Here is a 24,788-nt window from a genome sequence, read left to right on the forward strand (position 1 = left end):
GGAAGACAAGTGCAGGAGATGAGGCTGGACCGTTTGCCTGAGGGTGTAATCTTTAAGCTGTAATATTAAACCAAGATTAAAGGATGAATACAAGTTGGCCAAGTGGAAATGAATGTGGTAAGGAGGAACATCTGAAGCATTAGAAATGGCCATGCAAAGGCCCTGAGGCTCAAAGGAGCACAGCCTATTAGAGAAGCTGAGAGATGGCCAGTGCGGGTGGAGTGGGGTGGGATTAGATCAGGCTGGGCCTTGCTCCTACCCACTTCCCTGTGGAAGAACCGCACTTCTCCAAGGCTGGGACTAGAGTCAGGCAAGAGAGGCACCCAGGGCACAAAGCATAAGGAGGCCCTACCCACTCACCCCTCTTGCTTGATGGTCTTGTCCTGGGCTTTCCCTGTCAAAGGGGTAGGAAATTGCCAGCCTGTCAACCCGGCCTAGGGACACTTCCCTGGAGATCTGGATAACGTGAGTTTCTGCCCAGATAATGTGAGTTTCTGTTCAAGGCAAATCTAGCTTCCACTTAAGAGTCTGTGGTCTGGTAAGAGAAGTTGGTGACCACCTCCTCCCTTTATGGGAAGAGTTGAGCAAAAGGAGGAAGTGTCAGGGAGGAGACAACCCAGGACATTGGAGAGGGGAAGGAAGGGCAGACAGAACAGGATCCCTATGGCAGTGAGAGCTGACTTCACCCTGCACAGGCAACTGGGTGTGCCTATGAGATTTTTGGTGTGTGTGTGTGTCTCTTGTGCACCTGTGTCTCTGTGTGTGCAGGTGTGTGCATATACATGCGTGTGTGCATGTGTGCACATGTGTATATTTGTGTGTCTGCATGCAGAGGTATGTGTATGTATACTTCTTTACAAAATTGTCTGAAAATCTTCCCTTCCAGTTTTGGCTGAGCTAATTGCAAAGAGGCCTTTCTTGATTGGCAAAATCTCGGATAAATACCTATTCCTGTGAAGTGCAAAGAGAGCCGAGCCTGCGTATAAGGAGAGTGACACAAACTAGGACAGAAAAAATGGGCAGGGAAGGGTGGGTGAGATCCAGGCTTGGTATCCCCGTGGCTGAGGCTCCCGCTGGCACTGGTGTGGGCCTGGGGGTGGAGGATCATGCACCCCCGGTGCCCCGAACTGCATATCTGTTCCTGGAGACCCCTGAGCTTGGCTGACACTCCCATTTCACTTTAATAACCTTGTGTTTCCACAGACCGGCCCCCCTCTGGGAAAACCCCCCAGCAGCCTCCCGTGCCCCCGCAGAGACCGATGGCCGCCCTCCCGCCCCCGCCCGCTGGCCGGACTCACTCGGTAGGCCTCCCCACGTTCTTTTACTTGGTGTCCACTGCAGTTATTTCCTCCGCCAGACAGAAAAATAAAACTATAAACATCTTTATCTCATTCTAATTTTTAAGAAAAGATTATAATCTTTTCCCTCGGCTGGGGAAATGCATACCCAAGCACTCACAAGTGTTTCTTTTTTGGGGTCAAATACTGGTGGTTTTTATTTACTTCCCACTATTTGAGAGAAGTGAAAACTGTAAAATAAACCCAAAGAGAACCGAATTAAGCCCGTGGCACCTACTGGCGTTGCGTAGGTGCCGAGCCTTCCTCTCGCCTGCAAAAAGACTTGCGCCACCTCCTGGCCGACACCTGAAATTCCAGGGACAGGTGCCTTCCTACCGGAGGGGACAGAGGTAGCAAACCCCGTTTTCTCTTTCTTCAAGCATACAGCCTAGCTCTTGTGAATCTGATAAGTTCCCAGAGTGACCCTGAGATGCTCAGACTAAGGAATTGATAGTTATGAATGTGTTCTCTTCACAAGTTTATCCACAAGTGCATATTACTTTTGAAATTTGAAGACCTTCTTTTGAGAGGCAGGATTCACTTATTTAATCAGCAAATATTGACTGAGCAGCTACTATGTGCCAAGCAGAGTTCTAGGCATTGGGGATAAAGTGGAAACAAGATAAATGAGGTCTCTGCTTTCTTAAAGCTCAACTAGGGCTAGGGGGAGACAGGTCGTCAGACGGTAGACAGATGTCTGAAAGAGATCATTTGAGTAGTTACGTGTGGTTGGAGAGACAGAAGACCAGGTAACATGATGGTGTGGAAGGGGGAGGTGACAAGGAGCTGGGACAGAATGAGCCACTTGTGGGAAGAGCTGGGAGAAGAACATTCTAGGAGAGGGAAACAAGTGTAGGGATCCCAAAGAGGGCATGACCTTGAGATTTTCCAAGAACTGCAAGAAGATTCTAAGGTGGAGACCCCATGGGTACTGAGAAGGGATCACAGGAAAGAGTTGAGAGAGCAGACATGGGCCAGCTCAGGCAGGGCCTTGCAGGACATTAACGAGTTTTACTTTTGTTTCTAATGTGGTAGGAGCCACTGGAAGTCTTATCAGGAAAGTGACATGCTCACTCCGCTGCCTGCAGAAAAGAACTTGCGTGGCAGAGTCTAGAACAGGGAGCTCAGATAGGAGGCTACTGCAGTAGTTCAGGGAAGAAATAGTCATGGATGTTTTTAGGCAGAACATGAAGATAAGGAAAAGTGAGCAGATCCAGACAGGTTTTGGGAGTGCCAGGTCTTGCTGATGTATTGGAAATGCTTCCTAACGTTTGGATCTTTATGCAGCCACTACCCCCACCCCAGACCAACCACGAAGAACCCAGCAGAAGCAGAAACCACAAAACGGCAAAGTGTGAGTACAAGGGCTGCTCTCTCTTGCCCTGTTCCCACCAGGCACTCCCCTAGCCCCACCCACCCCCAGCCGACTACTTTCTTCTTTTCATTGATGTCAGCCTTTTCCCCTTCCAGTGCCTGCTCCTTCAATAGACAGAAGCACGAAACCTCCCTTAGATCGTTCATTAGCTCCGTTTGACAGAGAACCCTTCACACTAGGTGGGTATGATTCACATTTAATACATAGTAATAATGATAAGCTGTTATAAAGTGCTTCCTGCATGCGTTTCACATGCACCATCTCATTTAACTATGGCCACAATACTAGGAAATGGAGACTAGTAGAATCATCCTCATTTTACAGATGAGGAAACTGAAACACAAAGAGGCACCTTCCCAAGATCACATAGCTACCAAGTGATGGGAGTAGAGACCTAAACCCAGATTTGCCTCATTAGAAAGCTCCTGCTGTCTGCTCCTGGGGATGGTGCTGCTTCTCTATGTGATGTGTGTGATCTGTGTACAGAAATCCCATTGTCCTTTAGCCAAGAGGCTTTGGGGTACAGAGAGAGAACCTGAACTGAGACAAGGGGGTTAGGGAAGCTGGTGTCTGCTGCCTTGCCTGCTACTTAGTAGCTCACAGACCACTGGGATGTTAGTTTTTCAGGGCTCAATCTCCTGATCTGTAAGGTGGATGTTCTGTACATAGAAATGCTTTATAAAATCCCTAAGGTGCTATTAAAATGCCAGGGATGTTTTGGTTTTCGGTACACAATTGACCAAACATTGAGTATACCACAGTCCTTTTTCTTCACAATTTACATGGAATATTCTTGGATTTCAGTTACCTTCATGGGGAGCTATTTTCTCTTTTTTTTTTTTTTTTTTGAGGCGGAGTCTTGCTCTGTCGCCCAGGCTGGAGTGCAGTGGCCGGATCTCAGCTCACTGCAAGCTCCGCCTCCCGGGTTCCCGCCATTCTCCTGCCTCAGCCTCCCAAGTAGCTGGGACTACAGGCGCCCGCCACCTCGCCCGGCTAGTTTTTTGTATTTTTAGTAGAGACGGGGTTTCACTGTGTTCGCCAGGATGGTCTCGATCTCCTGACCTTGTGATCCGCCCGTCTCGGCCTCCCAAAGTGCTGGGATTACAGGCTTGAGCCACCGCGCCCGGCCGGGGAGCTATTTTCAATTCAATTCTAAAACTTAGCTACCATTTATTGAGCAACTACTATGGGGCAAGTGCTCTACATACCGGAAATACACCTACAGTATCTCTAATCCTCACACCAACTCAACAAAGGACGTGCATTTTTATCCTCACTTCTCAGATGATAAAATTAAGGGTCAAAGAAGTTGAATAATTTGTCTAAATTTGAACCCTCGTCTTTCTGACTTCTAAGTGGGGGCTCTTTTACACCATATCATGCTGCAGTTGAGGACCCTGGGTTTTAACTTGCTGTGAACTATATGAGTCTGAAGAAGGAACTCTGCAACTGAATGGAAAGGAGCTCAGAATCCCAGCTGCCCCCACCCCTTTCTTGGCTGTGCTCTGAGCCAGGCATTTAGCTTTCTGTGGCCTCAATCCCTTTTTGTCTGTCAGCAAAATGACTTTCAGTTCTTGGATTTGAGGCTGCTGCTCACTGCTCTTTCCCCGAAGTACATCACAGCTCTGCTGAGTCATGCAAAGCTGTGCTGGCTGTTTTGGCTTGGAATTGTCTGCTATAGAGAGCTGTGTAATTACATGGAAATGAAGATAGATTTGACTTTAGATTCCAACCCTGCTCACTACTATGAGCCAAGACATCAGAAAAGTGGAACACTGACATCAAAGCCTTCACAATCACCTCCTGACACAGAAGTTATTATTTTAAAAGATTCTTTTTTTCTATATTTAAAAACATTTTTAAAAGGCACACTTTTCTGACAATTTCTGTTTTACCCTTGAATTAGTCCCTTTTCTGTGATGTTTTGGAAGGATTACTGTCTTCTTAAAATGTTTACACTCCACATGAGACTTTTAACATACTCAGAGAATATGCAAAAATTGGCAAATTTTAACATACTTATTCAGGCCAAAGAATATGAATCTAAGTTTCGTGGGTGCCTCTCTGAAGTAGAGGTTCCACCCCAAAGCAAAGTTTCATAAACAGCTTTTATACCATCAAAACTCTCCCCACTACCAGCAAGTTCTTCTTTTTTTTCTGAGTCAGAGTCTCACTCTCTCACCCAAACTGGAGTGCAATGGCGCCATTATAGCTCATTACAGCCTCAAACTCCCGGGGTCAAGCAATCTTTCTTCTCCAGCCTCCCAGGGGGCTGGGATTACAAGTGCATGTCACCATGCCTGGCTAATTTTAAAATATTCTATAGAGACTGGGGTTTCCCTGTATTCACCAGGTTGATCTTGAACTCCTGGCCTCAAGTGATTCTCCTGTCTTGGCCTCCCAACAGGCGTGAGCCACCACACTCAGTGCCAGTAAGCTCTTCACAGTGAGGCAATATTCTTATCATGGGCCTGGCATGTACTTGGTCCTTAAAGAATAAATCATGTTGTGAAAATACAACTCCATAGCATTCGCCATAGGGAATTAGCTGTGCCTGGGTGTGGAAGGAAGGGAAAGAAAGGCGAGTTCACTAGCAATTGTCAGCACATATGGACCATATCAAAGTCAAAATAAAAACGTAGAGGCAAATCTCTAAATTTGTTTTATTTAGGAAGAAAGAATTGCAATTTGGGGCAATTGGTCTTCAGGGTCTTCAGTATGTCTGAAGAACAAAAAGAAGATTGGAGGTTTTATTGAAAAGAGAAGTGTTACATATCGCTCATTGACAAAGTTCATTGGTTATAGCCAGGCGCGGTGGCTCATGCCTGTAATCCCAGCACTTTGGGAGGCCTAGGCAGGCGGATCACGAGGTCAGGAGATCGAGACCGTCCTGGCTCACATGGTGAAACCCCGTCTCTACTTAAAAAATACAAAAAAATTAGTCAGGCGTGGTGGCCGCACCTGTAGTCCCAGCTACTCGGGAGGCTGAGGCAGGAGAATGGCGTGAACCTGGGAGGCGGAGCTTGCAGTGAGCCGAGATCGCGCCACTGCACTCCAGCCTGGGCGACAGAGTGAGACTCCGTCTACATAAAAAGAAAAAAAGAGAAAGTTCATTGGTTCTGGGGGCCTGGCAAGTTTTGATTGGTGAGCGATGGCAGAGGGCAAATTAATCTTCAAGTGGCAGCAGATTATTTCAGCAACTACTAGATAAAAGTGGTTTCAGGTTACAGCAGGCAGGTTCAGCAGCCAACCTCGCACAGAATCACATTTCTGGAGCAATGATATGGGTCCTGAGTGCTTTTCCCTCTGGCTTCTCGACTGTTTTCCTTGGATGTGATAAAATTCCCAGTTTGTATGATCAGCTTTCACAATCAAGTGCCCGATCCTGCATACAAATTGTCACCCGATTCTTATGGCAAACCTATAGAGTTTTAATCTATAATCTTCATTTTAGAGATGATAACGTTGGGACTCAAAAACCTTAAATAACTTGCTCATGGTCATATAGGATTTGCTTCTAGACCTGGTTGAATTCTGTTAGTAATACTTTTATCACATTGAAGACAAAGGACATATTTATTCTAGGGGACTTTAGATAGAATACAAATTAAATTGCTTTGAATAACTTTGTAATGCAGAATTATCAAGTACACCTGGCATTTCTTCAGGGAGCCTGAATATCATCTGTGCTAGAAGAAAAGCAAAACAAACAAATACCAACAAAAACCAAGCAGAAAAGATTTGCAGCAGCCGGGCGCGGTGGCTCAAGCCTGTAATCCCAGCACTTTGGGAGGCTGAGACGGGCGGATCACGAGGTCAGGAGATTGAGACCATCCTGGCTAACACGGTGAAACCCCGTCTCTACTAAAAATACAAAAAACTAGCCGGGCGAGGTGGCGGGCGCCTGTAGTCCCAGCTACTTGGGAGGCTGAGGCAGGAGAATGGCGTAAACCCGGGAGGCGGAGCTTGCAGTGAGCTGAGATCCGGCCACTGCACTCCAGCCTGGGCGACAGAGCAAGACTCCGTCTCAAAAAAAAAAAAGATTTGCAGCATACCAGAAGAATCTCCTGAAATGCTCTCCCCAAGTTAAAAGTTTTTCAGAAACTAAGTGGAGTGTTTCATTTAATTTCAAGTGTTTTACAGAACTGGATAAAAATTAACCTCTCCGTGGCAAGTGGGTTTATTTCAGATATGAAAATAAAACTTAGGCTGCAGAAGAAATACTTTGACCAATTAAAAAGGCATAAAATCCCAAAGAAAACATGAATCCTTTTGATCATCAGTTATATAAAAGAAAATGTTGATTTTTTTTTTTTTTTAAAGCACAGAATCCCCAGTACTACTGGTATGTACACAAAGCTGTGTGACCTTAAATGTAAATGGTCAAGCCATTTAATTTCTCTGAGCTTATAAACTTTGGTGCTCTGTAAGGGACCCTTCCTAGTCTGAAGTTTCTGCTTAAACCCCATCAACCCCCAAAATGTTTTGATGCTTAAACCCCATCAACCTCCAAAAGGGTTCAGACTCAAAGTTTCATCAAACTGTTTTTAAACCTCATGCTTATGAAGTTCTGAATTCATGGCCCATCTGCTGTCTGTCATTTACAGGAAAGAAACCACCATTTTCTGACAAGGTAGGCTGTGACCTTGATTTTTGGTTTTGCTTGTTTTTTTCGCATCTTGTCCTTATTATTTGAAAAGTGCTTGGACACTTATACATCTTCCCTCCTGTCTTGCAGCCCTCGATTCCAGCGGGAAGGTAAGACCGTTGCATCTACATGAGGGTACACGGGACACTCTGTAGAACTCTGCCTTGGCAAAGTTTGTTTCTCACACATCCTTTTCCTGAACTCCACAGGCCTCTTGGGGAGCATTTACCCAAGGTTCAAAAGCCTCCTTTACCACCGACCACGGAAAGACATGAAAGAAGCAGCCCCCTGCCAGGGAAGAAGCCACCTGTGCCAAAGTAACTGTCTGGTGTTGCTTGAGCTTGTCATTCAGAGTGGCTGACAGACAGGCTGTCCTGTGCTGACTCTGCAGTGGGAACCAAGGCTCCTTGGTGCTCCTGGGCTCCACGGTGCTCTGGGGCAGGGTGGGCCTTTTTTTGCTGTGGCTTGAGGGATGTTCAGGCTTCACAGGTTGGCTATGAAGGATCAGGGTCTCTTTGAAGGAAATGGACTCTACTGAGAAATGAGTAGAGCGACATCTAATCAAGGGCGTGGGATGACTGCTGTTTTTAGAGATTCCAGTCAAATATTTCATTGAGTTTTCCTACCTCGTCATAGCAAAGCCTTCACAGTGCCTAGGAACTGTACTCACCATTTTATTTTTCAATACAGGTAGCAGAGAGGAAATGACTGGGGGAGGTTTCTAGGTCACCGCAAGTGTCTTCCTTACTGCTCAACCACGTTTTATAATTGCAGAATACTGAGCTCTGCCTTAGTATTTTTAACTTTGCTATGAAGTAGTTTTCAGCCTATTTACCAAATGGCGCACATGTACCTGGGGTTAAGGCCAACCTTGCTGCTTGCAAAGAATGCAACCAAGGCTTCCATCTCATTTGTGAATCGGGGTCATAACTATCGCCCTTGCTTGGCTGTTGTGAGGATGAAATTAAGACCAGGGCTAAAGTGTGTGCCAAAAATCTCCTCAGTAATGGAGTTTGATAACATTTTAGTGTAATATTTTTAAAAAATCAAAATAAATGCAACAAACTCATAAGGAACAAAGTTCCAAAATTTTAAATAAACACAGGTTGAGATGATGATGTGTGAAGCAACAAATTGTCCCACTCTCCCCCATCTCCCCAGAGAGGACATGATCAGCCCAGGCAGTGCAGATGCCTGTTGCAGCCCTAAGGCAGCTGTCCGCAAATCTGTTTGACTGGCTCATTCGTCTGGGCAAAGCGTACCAAGCCCCGTCTGGAATAGTCCCAAAGCAGCAACATTTTCTAATTGTCTTCTCTTTACACCTAGGTGGGCCCTGAGAGGGCTGTTTCAAAACAACAGCAAGGGAGAATATTACCTAAAATGTTTTCATTTCTTGGGAGAAACAACAGTTCAGTGAAATTTAATAGCTACTAAAGAGTTAGTTTGCTGACAAAACCATATATATATATATATATATATATATATATATATATATATATGTATTATATATATACACATAATTATTTGCTGCATTAGTTACGCAGAATAAAGGTTCGCCTAGCTCAGCTTGCAATGATGACAGAACATTGAGTAACCAGATGTCCCTTCCAGCCCCTCTCCCCTGCTGCATGGGGGGTTTGTTGGTTCCCATCTTCCCTGGGCTCAGTGGGTTCGATTTCTGATTATTCAATGAAGCAAAGCTGTATTCTGAGGCTGGCTCTTGGGAACTCTTCATGCTCAGTTCTTTCTCTTTGCTCTAATTCATTTCAGGCATGGATGGGGAGCAGACAGAAGAGAGAATGTAAGTACAAAATGTCAGTTTGTAAGTGCTTGATACAGGGAAAAGCCTCATAGGCTCTGAGGAGGTTGGGACTCCCTCCACCTCAGCCTTGGTCCAGCACCTGGATCTGGTCCTGCACCCAGGGCACTCTTAAGGGCTGGTGCCTCTGTCTTTGGGCCTTGGTCATTGTCTGGAGTCCATCATGCTGTGTTGTTTAGCTCATGTGTCTCTAAGAGCTCCCAGGGTGGCTGGGTTAACTGCAGCCCCATTACCAGGGGTTGGTAATTAGAGGGCACAAGGAAAAGAAGAGGATAAAGTAAGGGATGCCCAGAAGTTTGGGCCATGCCTAAATTTCCAAGGCTACTGTCTTCCTTTTCAATACTTCCGCAACCTGAAAAAGAGGGGAAATAGCATTTCTTGAATGCCTATCACATGCACATTGCCATGCTACTTAAATATGACCAGCTGTCCCTTGTTTGCATGGGATGCTCTCAGTTTTAGCACTGAAAAGCCCCATGTCCCAAGAACTGCCTTCATCCTAGGAAAACCAGGATAGTTGGGTATTACTCACTTTACACATGAGTATAATGAACCTATAAAGAAACATCTTTTCTCTTTTACGGAGAGGAAACAGGCTCAGAAGGAATAAGATACTCTTTGCAAATTGCGTGCTTATAAAGAGCCAGGATCTGAGCCCAGATCTGCTGAGTTTCTCTTCACCATAAGTCCTCTGAAGGCCATCAGACCCCTGCTCTCATTCAAGGGCTCAGCCCAAAAGTGCCTGCTATTTTTGCAGCTCTGTGCTAGACGCTGCGCTTCTTCCAATGAAGTGCTGAGATCTTATGGAGACAGGTGTACCCACAACCCCACATGCCAGTCATGGGATGCTGTGTGGGGCTGAGGGAAGAAAGTGTCCCATGTGGCTCAAGGAGCCAGCAGTGACTTCCTAGATGAGGTGAGATTTATGCTGGTCATTGAATGATAGGAAGGACACAGAGTCATTCTTAAAGAAAGCCCATGGGGATTCCCCTCAGGAGTGTCCTGAGCAGGTGGATACCAGTGCCCACGGAGGCTGCAGATGGTGAGAACAGTAGCTTGGCTGGAGAGGTAGGGACAAGGTGGAGGTAAGGCTGGAGAGTGAGGATAACATCACATTCCAGGTTCCCGGGCTCTGGAAGGATTGACACTTGTGCTCATGAGAATCTGGGATTTGTTATTTTCTGGAACCAGAGGGGAAATACTTGCAATAGTATTGAAGAGTGATTTTGTCGTGTGGGGTTTGTGAGCCCATGTGCGTTATTTATGCAGTTCTTTGCTGGGACTCCCAGTTGGCCAACTGAGATAAATGATTTTGACTGTGGCCTTTTTTGCCTTCTCTCGGTGTGTGGTAGGATTGTTGATGGCAAACTTTTATTAAAGAGCACTTAACATAAGCCAGGCACAAGTAGTAACTAATTTAATCCTTTTAACAACACTTTGAGAAAGATGTTATTTCATCACTACAGATCTGGCCTAACTAAACAAGTTCAAGTTAGCCCTTTTGGTCTATTAGTTGGTGGCAACATCATTTTTTCTCTTTGAACCTCATTTCTTATCTGAGTAGAAGATAAAATAGTCCCTCCCTTGTCTAATTTCCCAAGGTTGCTCTGAAGATAAAAATGGTGAGGATTGTAGATAAACCTTGTGAGACACCATATAAATAAGGTCTTATTTCTCTTAAGAAGAGTGGCCATTGCAAAAGAGAGCCAAAAAGAAGGCTGAGCTTTGTTCGGACATATTTGGGGTTGAATCCATCTCTGTAACTCCTGGCAAGCTAAGAATTCTTCCTTAGCATCATGCTTTTGTAAAATGAGGATGTTAAATTTTTGGAGGGTCACCACGGGAACTGAATGAAATCTTGTGTATGAATCTTTTGGACACATTGTAGATATTGTCAATATTATTATATCTTTGGACCCTTTTAGGCACCTCAGAATTTATTTCATGCTAAGTGTATGAGAAGAGTCTCATACTGGAATGCCCTTAGATGATTGTTTGTATTAAGAAATTATAAACCACTTAGCAAGTTCTATTATTCTCCACAGTATATTTATTATAAGGATGTATAACTGCCAAAGACAGAAGCAGATACTTATTTGATGGAGAAATGCAGTTTTTATTTTAAGAATTGTATTTTGATGATAGCTTAATGTCTTTTTTTCCTTCCCCTTCCCAGGATGAAGATGATGGTACGTTCAGAAACACATTCTTATAGCTTATAACTCATTCTTTCATTTTCCTGCTCAGGCATTCAAACAGAATTGTTTAGTACAGGAACCCCATAGAATCAATTATAAGTCTTAAATTAGTATTAAGTAGACTTATGTCAACTGGCATAGCGCATAACTATGGTAAAATGGAATTACTTGGTTGGATTACCAAAGAAGATGAAATTCATGTGTAACAATGCAGATTACTTAATCGTATCAGAAAATGTAAAATTGCATGCATGATTTGATGGAAAAATTTCTCACATTTATGTCTTCTAACATGCTTGGGTAAAGAATCAGTAACTGCCAATGAATGAGACAGCATAAAATTTTGACTTTCATAAAACAAAACTTGTAAATCACTTCTGAAATTTATAAGGTTTCCAGCTGACAATTTTCTGCCAAGTTAACATTTCAAAAGTGAAAAACAAAATAAATGTGTATTTTAGAGTATTATCTAGATCTGCACCCCTTTTGTAAATGGATTCTGTGGTAGTTAAGTCATCTAGAAACACCTTGAAAGCAAGGTTCCATCCTACTACTGCCTAATTGCATCTGATCTGCTGGATTTTTGTGTCCTCTGTATACTAGCTGTTTCTAACTGGGGGCAGTTATGGAATGTTTCTTAGTGAGAGCTGGGGCCTGACAATCTCATTCATTGTTTTCTACCTCTGCACAGTGCATCAGAGGCCTTTGCCCCAGCCAGCACTACTTCCTATGAGCTCCAACACTTTCCCTTCGAGATCTGCTAAGCCAAGCCCTATGAACTCTCTCCCGTCCTCTCACATGCATGGAGCATTCTCAGAAAGGTTTGTGGCTCTGTCGTGAAATTCTAGCTGAATATAATGTTTAGGTCCATCCATTACTGAAGTAATGCCAGGTGGATTGAGAAAGAAGGAAATGATCAGGTTGATAGTAGGGTCTGAACATTTTGGGTCTTAAGACATAAAACCAAGCTGAGCATTTAGAAGGGCGTGTTAATCCACCAGTGTCCTCTGAGTCTCACTTGAGATGAGAGGGGTGAGGAATTGACTTCCTCCTTGATCCCTCCAGATAGAATGGGCCTTTTGGTAGAAAACAAAGAATATTTTCACTTTATGAGTTCAAAGAAACAACAAGGATTAAGAAACCCAGTTAGTCTAAGTACTTGAAGTTCATCTACATCTTGGCTGGGGAGACTGAGAAAATGCACCTTGTGCTTGGCTGGTGCTAAGAATTCATTGCAGTCTCTGTCTCCCTGTTTTCTCAGTAGCAGCTGTGTTTCTCAGGGCTGGTATGAGGCTGCCCAGGGGCAGAGGCATGAACAGGAGAAAGGCCCAGTCATTATCCCCAAACAAGCCCAGGGACAGCCTGTGGTGTTCCCCAAGTCCTCCAGCCCTGTGGGCTCACCTTCTCTCTTAATATTCAAGGAGAGAAGTCAAGACCCTTCTCTAAAATTGTAGAAAACTCAACCACCCACAAGACTCATCCACCCCTGCCAACTCCTAGCAGGATTCTCACAATGTTTCCTCTGCCCTGGGACCCTCTGCCCCTAAGTTTCCACTGCTCTTCTCTCTCTTCCCCCTGGCCTCTGCTACCCTGTCTGCTGACTCTTCTGCCGCTTTCCTCCACGCTAGCCTGAACCCCATCCTTCATTGGCACAAAATCCCACTTGCACAAGGTTGCTGTGCAGAGCAGGCTTTTCCCAAAGGCTTGGACTGATGGGTGCAGGAGTTGCTGCTCAGCGTGGAGGGAACAGACAGCATTTCAGGGCCCCCCCTGGGCCCGCTTCCCCACCCCAGCCCTGCAAATACTATGACCCTCTGCTGCAGAGCCCACCTAGCATGCACTTCCCTTCTCATCTGGCCTGCTCTCTCCTTGCAGACCCTAAGCCCTGGGGATTCACTGCTCACCAAAGACAGGCCTATTAATATAATTTCCTAGCAAAAGGAAAGTCCTCTGAGAAGAGGACTTCTGTATTCTCCCAACTCAAAGAGCTCAAGTTGCAGCCAATGTTTAAAGTAACTTTTAAGTGCCCTTTACACAGTTGAATGTTGTTGCTGTTCTACTTTATAAAACTTGTTAGACTTTGGCGTGGTCCACAGTGGGATGTAGTGAAGTTCTGTCCCTGTGCCCAGCCCCCATGGTTTTGGGGGCAGCAGGGGAAGTGATACCAGATCAAGAAGCTTTTACAGTCTGGCTTCCCTAACCAAGCTCCCCTATCTGGCCCCATCACCCCAATCCAAATAAATTTTGTTCTTTTTCTGTCTCTTCAGTAATAGCAGTTTTCCACAGAGTGCCTCCCTGCCGCCATACTTCTCTCAAGGTTTGTACCCTGGGCTTTTGTGACCTGCTTCAGCCATCACGCCTTTATGACTGGATCCCTAACCTGTCCCAAAAGCTTTTGACAAGGGTTTTGTTGTTTCCAAAAAGCATCTGATTTCCTCATTCAATGTTTAATTCAGTGTCTGCTGTGTGTCAAGGGCTGTCAGATTGATAGGATGGTACCTAAAACATAACACACACACACACGTATACATATACATGCCCATACACACATGCACACACACATACACACATACACATATATACATGTACACACGAGTATACACATACACACATATATACACACACACGTATACATATACATGCCCATACACACATGCACATATACATGCACACACACGCATACACATACACATATATACATGTACACACACGTATACACATACATATATACACACACGTGTACATATACACGCCCATACACACATGCACATATACATGCACACACATGCGTATACACATATATACATGTACACACACGTACACACACACATATATACACACGTATACATATACACGCCCATACACACATGCACATATACATGCACACACATGCGTATACACATATATACATGTACACACACGTACACACACACATATGTACACACACGTATACATATACACGCCCATACACACATGCACATATACATGCACACACACGCATACACACATACACATATATATGTACACACAGGTATACACATACACACATATACATACATACACAATACATGCACACACATGCATATGCATACACACATACACACATGAACACACCTACACACACTTCACCAGGAAGCCAGCCCTCATCCCCAATCTTCCCGTGCAGAACTACCCCTCTGGCTGCTATTTCCCTACAGACCTCGGAATCGTGCTTGGCTTTCTCTGCAGTTTTAGATTTCCATGATTAATCTGTCCACGGTTGTGAGTTGGGAGCATGTTCAAAATACAGACTAAGAGAACTTAACCTCACAAATTCTGATTCAGTAAGTCTGGAGTGAAGTCAGGGACCTGTGTTTTTAATAATACCACCTCTGGATGTCCATGATAAGTATTCACGTAGGGTGTTCTGCAACTTGAACGTGCATACAAATCACCCGGGATTGCAGATTCTAATTCAGAAGGTCTGGGATGAGGCCTGAGTTCCTGAATTTCTAACATATTCCATGTGACACTGCGACTGCTGGTTCATGGACCACTTTGAAAGGCCGGGGCAGGACTACTTTGTGTTTTTCATCCTTAAAGACTTGCAAGTGACAGGCACTTGGTAGGCACTTTAAAAATGCTTGTTGAATAAGCATCAAATGACTGTGGAAAGTCACCCAACTCTAGCAAGTAGATCTGTACCGTTCCAGTAAACTGGCTTAGCATTGCCAGATTTTTCCATTTTTTCTCAAGAAAAGTGAAATTATTTAATGTTTAAATGTTGACTTAAATTTTTTTAAAAAATGCTGTGAAGAACAACAAAAAAAAAAACCACTTTTTGACCAGGCGCAGTGGTGCACGCCTGTAATCCCAGCACTTTGGGAGACCGAGGTGGGCGGATCATGAGGTCGGGAGATCAAGACCATCCTGGCTAACGCGGTGAAACGCTGTCTCTACTAAAAATACAAAAAATTAGCCGGGAGTGGTGGTGGGCGCCTATAGTCCCAGCTGTCCGGGAGACTGAGGCAGGAGAATGGCATGAACCCAGGAGGCGGAGCTTGCAGTGAGCCGAGATTGCGCCACTGCACTCCAGCCTGGGAGACAGAGCAAGACTCTGTCTCAACAACAACAACAAAAATAAAGCCACTTTTTTTTGCAGTCATGTTCCATGTGCAGTGTGTGCATGGGCCAGTGTGCATTCAGTAGAAAACTGTATTAGTAAATTTGAATTGACAGCCTGAGAATCAAGAGCACACCTAAGGTATTCAGCTGGATGCATCATTCCATAGAGGGGCGAGATCCCACTGCTGACACCAGTGACACCCACTAAGTTTTCAGCGGTTTCTAAGCATTTGAGGTTATGGTGTCCACGTTCACTACATGATTTTCACAGTTTCCCACCCAACCCCTAATTTTTCACAATCCCCAAAACTCACTGTGTTTTGCAAACACACATTTGTGTTACCTTCTTGCCTCTGTAGCTCTCTGAGTTCCAGACACATCACAGCAGTATTTTCCAAAGCAAGTTCCACAGATCTCCAGTTTTATGAGTCTGAGATGGAACTTATTAATGCAAATAGTTAATTATTTTTGGAACATTAGCTTCAACCAAATTGATCCCTTTTCCCCTAAGACTGCCAGGACGCCTGGTCGTCGGTCTTCTTCACTGGTTGCTCCAACATCAAAAGGGTAAAAGTTGTGTTGTGTATTGTACAAAAATCTGTGACGACTCCTTTGAGAGTCTAGATATTAAGGGTGGTAGGTGACTACAATAAAACAGTGTATGTGCTTCTCTGTTGTGAATTATAACTCTATGATGCCAACCCACAGGTGCAGAGGCAGAAAGAGAATCATTTCTTAACTGTAGAACAGCCATGCAATGCAGGCCTTGGTTCTGTTACTCTCCTGTATTGTTAGGTTTCATTCATTCAACAAGCATTATGAAAGTGCAAGTGTTCGACTACAAAAAAAGTGGGATGGGGAAGGTCTGTCTAGGTACTGGGAACTTGAAGAAGGAAGGTACTGGAGCTCTGGGCCAGCTTGTTTAGAAACAGGGAAGGAGCATCTTAAATAATCCTGGTGATATGGCTCAGGAGACTTGTTTAGAAACAAGGAAGGACCATCATAAATAATCTTGACGATATGGCTCAGGAGGCTTTAGCCCTTCCAGGTGACTCTCCTCTCCTCAGTGGTGTAACAAGGTAGAATAGTGACACTTCCTGGTGTAGAACCACCAGAAGTACTTGCTAACATGCAGATTTCTGGGCCCTAGGTGCTTGAAAGCCGCCCAGTGATTCTGACTCGTGCACAGTAACATTTGGTAACCACAGGTTTAAGTTTTGGCTTTGCCACTGATAGCACATGATTTGCTTAGCCTCTGAGCCTGTATTTCCCCATATGCAAAATGAAGACAATACCTACCTTGTAATGTTGCTATGAGGATTAAAAAAATGTACACACAGTACCTTACTCAAGATCTGGACAGAGTTGTACTGAATACATATTTGTTGAAGGTATGAATGAATGATGGATGAATAATTAAGAGAACATTCGACTCACAGAATTTTTCTGTCTTTAACCACAGCCTGGCACACAGAAAATACCCTGGGCAACCGCAATAAACACAACTAAACCTTTCCTGAGATTTGGAAACTTTCTCCTAAAGTTTCAAGGAATTGTAAATGAGAAAAAAGAGTTTTAGAGAAGATGAGACATAAGCGCTGGGTGATTAATAGGTGCCCAACACAAACTTCCTGATCTGTAGAGCCTTCTATGTGAGTTGAACAGTTCTACCTGTTTAGTTAGAACAGCAGGTAGCAATCTTTGATTCTAAAAGCTAGCAATATTCTCAAGGTAATTTCATCTTCTCTTGGGTCACTTACATTTCTTTTTGTGGAAACATTAAGAACGTAATTATCTTCATTACTGCCTGTCCCTACATCAGCTGTTGGGAATCCATTCTGCCTATGCTGAGATTATAAGAATCTATGAAAGATATGTCTCTTGAGCATTCATTTTGATGTTCACACTCATTAAAACAATTGTGAATTTTTTAGTAAAGGGATCTAGTCACTTTATATTATGTAACATGCACATTTAGAAAATCACTCAAAGTTGAGGTTCTCTTCTCAAAGTTTTACTGGCATGATTACAGAATAATGCCTGAGTAGCCTCCATGGTTTCAAACAGAAGAAAATTATTTTTGAAGCCCTGGTTTCTTAAAATGCTAACTGTAGGACCAATCGCAAGGGTATTTTTTTTTGAGGGGGGGAGTGTGTTTTGATAGCAGTAAACAATAGCTTACAGTAAATTAACTTTCAGAACTCTATACTTTTGAAGGCCCTAGCAACAGACCACCTATCAGAGCCGAAGGCAGAAACTTCCCCTTGCCACTTCCGAACAAACCTCGGCCCCCATCCCCCGCAGAAGAAGAGGTGAGAGAGCATATGTTTTTATTTTTGTTTGTTTGCTTTTTCCCTGGTAAAAGAATCACCAGAAACTCCCATTGAATATTCTTCTATACTTTTATCTTCCATTTGTTTTATTTTATTTATTCGGAAAAAAAGTTAAAGGAGAAGATCCAGATGAACAATATGTTCTTTTTCCTTGGCATTCTTTCAGACTCTTTCAATGGCAAACGTGTGTTTTGCATTAAACAGCACGAAAAATAATCCTGTTTTTTATGTTTATGACCTTGATTCGTCACTTAACTGCTCGATAAACCAGTTTTTTTATCAAGCAGGTTATTATACTAAACTGAAGAAATTACTGTATCTGCATCTTTCCTGATTAGAGGTTCCATACTGTAAGGAACACTTATTCACAGGTATTTTTGCAACCAGCGTCATGATAAAAAGCAGTTCACACAAAATGTCCTCTATTTAGCCTCAGCTAAATGACTCTGAATGCAAATTAAGAAAACAAATGTTTCAAACCTCCTGGAATTGAGGTGGTTATTTATGGAAATGATTACTCAGAGGCTTTTCTTTTCACTTACATCTGTAACTGTAAAATTTATTCAGTTTCTAAAAATTTACATTTTCAGAATTCATTAAATGAAGAGTGGTACGTTTCTTATATTACCCGACCAGAGGCGGAAGCTGCTCTTAGAAAGATAAACCAGGTATTGTGCTATAGTTTATTTTAACATAGTTATAAATATTAATGGCAGAGAAGGGAACTGACTTGTCCTGAGTACCCATTACAGGCTAGTAATTCTGCTAGGTGCTGTTGCTAACTGTGATACCGAGGAGACCCATTAGTGCCAGCTTCACAACTACCAGCACCCATAGCAGGGATTCCTAGGCTCGGGAATCATTAGGCTGGCGGAAGAATCTCAAGGCAGTCATTTGGCTGGCAGAATCTTAGGAGATTTTATTAATGGAAGAGTTTGTCTTGTCATACGAATCACATTGTGTCAGAAGGAGACTCTCTTTCCCCCAAAATTCCAACATTGTACCAGTTCTATCTTCCTCTTAACACAGATGTGCCATCCTTGTTGATGTGAAAGGACCTATATTAAAGAGACGGCAGCAACTTTTTGCTTTTTGCCCTAGACGTTTCTAGCTAGTCCTTTAATACATAAGGTCTTGAACATGTTTCCCATAGCCAGTGCCGAAACTTTACCTTAAATTTATTTATCAGAAATGGGAAAGCAAAACTCTTTCATCTTTCACATTTAAACTCCGTAACAGTAGTTCTCAGTAGTAGCTGCACATTTAAATCACCTGGAGAACTTTTGAAAAATCCCGATTCCTGAGTCTCGCCTTGAGATTCTAATTATTCTGGGGTGTTGTGTCAGCTCTGGGGGGTCTTCAAAACTTCGCAGGTAATTCTGATTTGAAGCCAAGACTGTGAATCACTGACCCAGAAGTATGTTTGTTTAGCAGAGATGTTCTGACAGGCTCAATTAACTTGCAATAAAAGGAAAAAAGGAAAGCCATTATTGCCAACTCATGGCTATTTAAAGCTATCCTGATTTGGTATGAGGAGAAGGGAGTAGTTTAAAGGAGTCCTTACCAATTAATTCTATTTTAATATTAGATCTTGGTAGCATTAATATTATGTAGCAATAATTTATTGAATGGAAATTTAAAGTACAGGACAATCAAAACAGTAGTTTAGCAACTATCAGAAAAAAAGAAAAGAAAAGAGAACATCTGCATTCAATTTTGTTCAAGTGTCTGATGAAGGAAAGACTATCTAGGGATCACAAGGTTTTAAGAAGGGTGAATTTTATGGCATTTGGGTCTTTTCTGACTTTGGATGTGGAAGAGAAAGTTTAGGGAATTAACTCACAGGAATAGTAGGAAGATATATCTTGAGTTAACCAATAAAGTTTTTTATTTCTCCTGGCCTTTTATCCACTCAACCACTCATTATTTATTACTGAACAAAAGATTCCATTTTTATAAGAGACTTTAAAAAGATTGACTTGGAAATTTCTCTGATACAATCTCTGTTGCCTTTCTTAATAACAAAATAACTCATGACACATGGGATCTGTAGCTGTTTGGAGAACGGAATGTTCGTTGAATGACAGGTTTTGCACTCAAGAAGCTGCAAAGTGCAACTGACATGTTTGTCAGATCCCTGGAGGCTTGTCTACCATTCTTGCAAGCAACAAAAATATTGACTTTTACTGCTCCCATAATAACAGGAATTTATCTTTTTAGGATGGCACATTTCTGGTTAGAGACAGCTCTAAAAAAACAATAACCAATCCATATGTCCTCATGGTGTTGTACAAAGATAAAGTTTACAACATCCAGATCCGTTATCAGAAGGAAAGTCAAGTTTACTTGTTGGGAACTGGACTCCGAGGGAAAGAGGTAAGGATTTCAAATTTCAATATTTTCCCACAGTCTTTTTTTATGCTACTCTGCATGCCTTCATGGAGCAATCTTTGGGAGTCCATGCTGTATAACAAATTTAGAATTAAATCACATTAGTGAAGCCCTTCATTTATTGGGAGAGAAATAGCGCAAAATCTTTACAATGGTTACTTCTGCCATAGGATTCTTTCTTGTATATCTTTTATTCCAAATAATCACATGTATAATTTTCAAAAGCAAGAAAAAGTATGTTAACTTAAAAAAAACCTATTTAGATGGTGTCAAAGGCAAGTTCCTGCTATTATTCACCTCTGTGACATAATTTTAATGTAGGTTGCATTTTAAGTTGACACCATCTGGAAAAGATGAAAAATTAGAATATTTGCTGGGGTGATTATTCAAATACTTGGCTCATTTCTTAACAAAATGGAGCTTTGGCCTTGTGAAGATGGCCAGATTGCCAAAGAAATTCTTCTCTGTTAGGCCAAGGTTTAGATTCTCATGCCAGTCACTTTTGAGTGATAATCAGAACTGATGGGAAAAAACCCTCAGGGCTAGTTTTTTGCAAAGGAAACTAACAACTGAAGGTAATGTCCCAAATAAATTCTAAGTTCAAAGTTCCAAGAGGACTAGCTGAATCAAACATGTCCAGTATGAGAAACAGCTTACCCATAACTTCTGCTTCACATACTTCTGTTATGATAATGATAATGAATAGAAAAAAAAAATGCATACTTGTGGTCAAATGTTTGAATCACTGGTTGGCAGTGGATAGAGCTGCACAGACCCTATAGAAGCAGAGGTATGTGCCCTTCAAGATGTATCCTGGTACAATGTGGAAACACAGAAGTTCAGGCCAACCACTCATTGCAGCTCCCATGGAGGGAGGCACCTAGCAGATTAGTCTTAAAAGAAGTGCATTATCCTGTTAGTGTTCCTAGGTGAGTTGTGACCCATGTCTAGAAAAATGAATTAGGCTTCTCCCTCTCTAGCAAGCAATCAAGGCTGGGGAGATCCAGGCTATGGCTGCAAAGACTTGCCTGCTGAGCCCTTATGAGTGTGAAGGTGGCAGTGAGGACACAGCAGAGAGATCAGGAAGGAACTCCTGTGCCATGCTGCATATCCCACCTCTAGACACCATGAACTGTGTCTGACCTCCTGAGTCCTTATACTTCCTAACACTCTTAATGACTGGGGGTGAAACAGAGATACAGAAACCAAAATCAAAACCAAAAACAGAGCAACCCGAGGCAAGAATATTGTAATCATGACTATGTACATGACCCCTTCATATGAAGTTAAAAATATGTGTGTTTCAAATTACATATATATATATATAAATATATATATACACACACACACACACACGCACATATTTTATCTTTTTTTTTTTTTTTTTTTTTTTTGAGATGAAGTTTCCTTCTTGTCACCCAGCCTGGAGTGCTGCAATGATGCAATTTTGGCTCACTGCAACCTCCGCCTCCCAGGTTCAAGCAATTCTCCTGCCTCAGCCTCCCAAGCAGCTGGGATTACAGGCACACGCCAGAAAACCCAGCTAATATTTTTGTATTTTCTAGTACAGACAGGGTTTCACCATGTTGGTCAGGCTTGTCTCAAACTCCTGACCGCAGGTGATCCACCCGCCTTGGCCTCCCAAAGTGCTGGGATTACCAGCGTGAATCACCGCACCCGGCCCATATTTTATCTTTTATCTATGGTTTGTTGGATGTTTATGGGAAATTTTTTTCAAAGTTCTATAGCAGAAATCACTAAACTAATTGCCACATTTACATTTTTTCCCACAATCCTCATCACTTGAAGAGGCAGGATATATTATGCAGATAAAAAACTGAAGGTGAAGTTCCTGCTTTCATTCAAATGTTGACTCATCTCCCTATCTTGACTCTTTCAGGACTTTCTGTCTGTGTCAGATATTATTGACTACTTCAGGAAAATGCCACTTCTGCTCATTGATGGGAAAAACCGAGGTTCCAGATACCAGTGCACATTAACATATGCAGCAGGGTACCCATAGCAAGTTATAGCCGAGCTAATGAACCATCCTCCTGCCTCTGTTGCCAACACGAAATCAACCAGCCTTGGTCAACGGACAAACACTTAGGACTGAACTGAACCCCTCCCCATGAACACAAGGGTTTTATCCTTCCCTTTAAAAACAGTGTTTGAAATGAAGACTGTCAAATATCCCATAATTTATTTATTCTTCTTCAATGTTTGTAAAGTGCATAAGTCATGTTCACACTTGAAGTTTAGTAGTGCACTGTAATAATTCATTTTTTAAAAGTTTTTTTAATGCCCATTTCAAAATACAGTAGTTTACACAGCTACAGAAACAATTTGGGGCAAGTTTTAAAACACTGAAACAGTATTGGTATCACATAAAACTGATTTTTTTTACAGCCAAACCTCTGTCAGTCAGAGGCATTCATTAGTTTTATACATGTAATTTGAAAATTACTAAACCTCATTTTCTCAGCAGCAATAATTTAAGAGGCTTCAAAAATATAATTTCACTCTTACTTATTTGGTATTTTTTTCCTGGGGGGATTTTTATGTAATTTTTTATGAAAAGATAAATGCATGTTGAGATAACTTCTGTGATTAAAATAGTCTTTTGCTTTACTTTTTTGGTTTCCTAAAACAACTTTATTGACTTTTAGTCCATACTGTTATATTTTCGTCTTAAAGAAAATTTAAACTACAAATACCAAAACATTTTAAATTTAGGGATGAGACTTTGGTGTATCGTGGTGTATGTTTAATGAATACATCCGGGGTTAAATTGGCGTTTCTTCACATCTCCACACCCACACCGACCATTACACCTCCCCACCAACCTTCTCTCAACCCCAAAAGCATTGTCCAGGGACATAGATTTTACCAAAGGCTCCCTGGGAGGATGAGGGAGCAACACGTTAAATTTGATCAGACTTTCTTATTAGATATGGCTCTTCTATCTCTTGTTATCCCCCGACAGCTCTGCCATAAAGTCCCTTCTCCTCATCCTTCCCAAACAGGCTGTATAAGTGCTTTGAAGTAATTAAACTCTTTCTTTCAGTTTACAAATCTCACTTAACAAAAAATATAGGCATTCAGCCAGATTAAAAAACTGGTATTCAGCCAAATAGTGACAATCAGTTGTTCTTCAAGTTTTTCCCTTTGGGACCTTGGTTGTTGTTGCACAACTTTTATTAGCAACAATTTTTGGCATCTCTGCTTAATCTGCACGTTTTCGAAATGGAAAAGAGTATCTTGCATCTTCATTTTCATGAGCTAATAAAAGGGGTATTGGAAGGAATCTAAGAAGTCACCATTTTAAAACTGATGATATGTTAAGATAAGGAGTATGCGGAATGTAGAGACTTTTAACTGGTAAAAATGTTGTTTCACAAAATCTCATCCTTAATAACCAGAAGTTCTCAGTTAGGGTCCAAAACTTGGGAGTTCTAAGGCTGAAAACTCTGCATTCATTTACATGTCTATACAACAGGCTATTTAGCAAGTATTTACTTAGTGGCTCTTCTGTGGTAAACAAGTGAGCTAGGTGCAAGGTAATAAGGATAGCATACACCACAGGTTCTAGTATCGAGTAAGCTCAACTTGTCTTGCTTCACCGTATTCTATCCTTATGATTCAAAAATATCTAAAATGAAGGACCTGATAGATTTCAAAGCAACTATTTGGTAGTGAATCATGTTTATAAAACAAACCAAAGCTCATTTTAAGTCTCTTAGTGGAAAGGGCCATTAGGATTAAGATGTTCTATTCCATGGCTATGACTGAAATCAGTATTGGGAAGCTAGTGTTTTCATGACTAGCATTCTCTCTCTGTTCAAGCACTGGCAACTCCTTTTTGCCGGGCCTTGCCTCTTTTGGCCACAGGCCTGTGTATGACCCCAGGTGCATCAATCACAGGTGCTCAGAACTCTGCTCAGTGATAAATAGCTTACTAAAGCTGGGTCAGTCAGGGTCACTCTCTGAAATGTTAAACATGAAGCCTGAGACAAGATCTCTCTTTTTTTTTTTTTTTGAGACGGAGTCTCGCTCTGTCACCCAGGCTGGAGTGCAGTGGCATGATCTTGGCTCATTGCAACCTCCGCCTCCCGGGTTTAAGCAATTCTCCTGCCTCAGCCTCCTGAGTAGCTGGGACTACAGGAGCCTGCCACCACGCCCAGCTAATTTTTGTATTTTTAGTAAAGATGGGGTTTCATCATGCTAGTCAGGCTGGTCTTGAACCCCTGACCTTGTGATCCACCCACCTCGGCCTCCCAAAGCGCTGGGATTACAGGCGTGAGCCGCTGCGCCCAGCCAAGATCTCTCTTTTATCTGGGGTCCCCAAAAGGCAATGCTGTACACTTGGAGCTGCCTGCTGCCCTGCAACTATTCCCATTTACCAATTATCTGGAAGAACCAGTCTACAATAGAAGAGAATGAAGCCAACACACAAAAACACAGTAAAAGGATAAACAAATTAGTGGGATCCCTGAAATCTATTCCAACCATGGGCTTCCAAGTCACATGACTCAATAAATGCTTCAGCTGGTTGAATTGTGCTTGGCGTTCACTACCAGGAG

At 42.5% G+C, this 24,788-nt stretch overlaps 1 protein-coding gene across 1 annotated transcript in view; it reads left to right on the forward strand.

Annotated features, from left to right (window-relative positions):
- The window catches only part of LCP2 (lymphocyte cytosolic protein 2), a 50,758-nt gene extending 27,413 nt beyond the window's left edge, over positions 1 to 23,345 (forward strand). Inside the window, exons 8-21 of the mRNA XM_010364883.2 lie at positions 1,204 to 1,301; positions 2,625 to 2,691; positions 2,808 to 2,891; positions 7,320 to 7,345; positions 7,451 to 7,470; positions 7,570 to 7,677; positions 9,131 to 9,161; positions 11,356 to 11,368; positions 12,069 to 12,198; positions 13,645 to 13,694; positions 17,699 to 17,793; positions 18,405 to 18,482; positions 20,035 to 20,190; positions 22,106 to 23,345. Coding sequence (XP_010363185.2) covers positions 1,204 to 1,301; positions 2,625 to 2,691; positions 2,808 to 2,891; positions 7,320 to 7,345; positions 7,451 to 7,470; positions 7,570 to 7,677; positions 9,131 to 9,161; positions 11,356 to 11,368; positions 12,069 to 12,198; positions 13,645 to 13,694; positions 17,699 to 17,793; positions 18,405 to 18,482; positions 20,035 to 20,190; positions 22,106 to 22,228 — 1,079 coding nt within the window. The 3' untranslated portion in view covers positions 22,229 to 23,345. The remainder of the gene's footprint in view (positions 1 to 1,203; positions 1,302 to 2,624; positions 2,692 to 2,807; positions 2,892 to 7,319; positions 7,346 to 7,450; positions 7,471 to 7,569; positions 7,678 to 9,130; positions 9,162 to 11,355; positions 11,369 to 12,068; positions 12,199 to 13,644; positions 13,695 to 17,698; positions 17,794 to 18,404; positions 18,483 to 20,034; positions 20,191 to 22,105) is intronic.
- Positions 23,346 to 24,788: the final 1,443 nt, after the last annotated feature.

The sequence above is a fragment of the Rhinopithecus roxellana genome, chromosome 3, assembly GCF_007565055.1.
Source record: "Rhinopithecus roxellana isolate Shanxi Qingling chromosome 3, ASM756505v1, whole genome shotgun sequence".
In the NCBI taxonomy this organism is placed as follows: Eukaryota; Metazoa; Chordata; class Mammalia; order Primates; family Cercopithecidae; genus Rhinopithecus; species Rhinopithecus roxellana.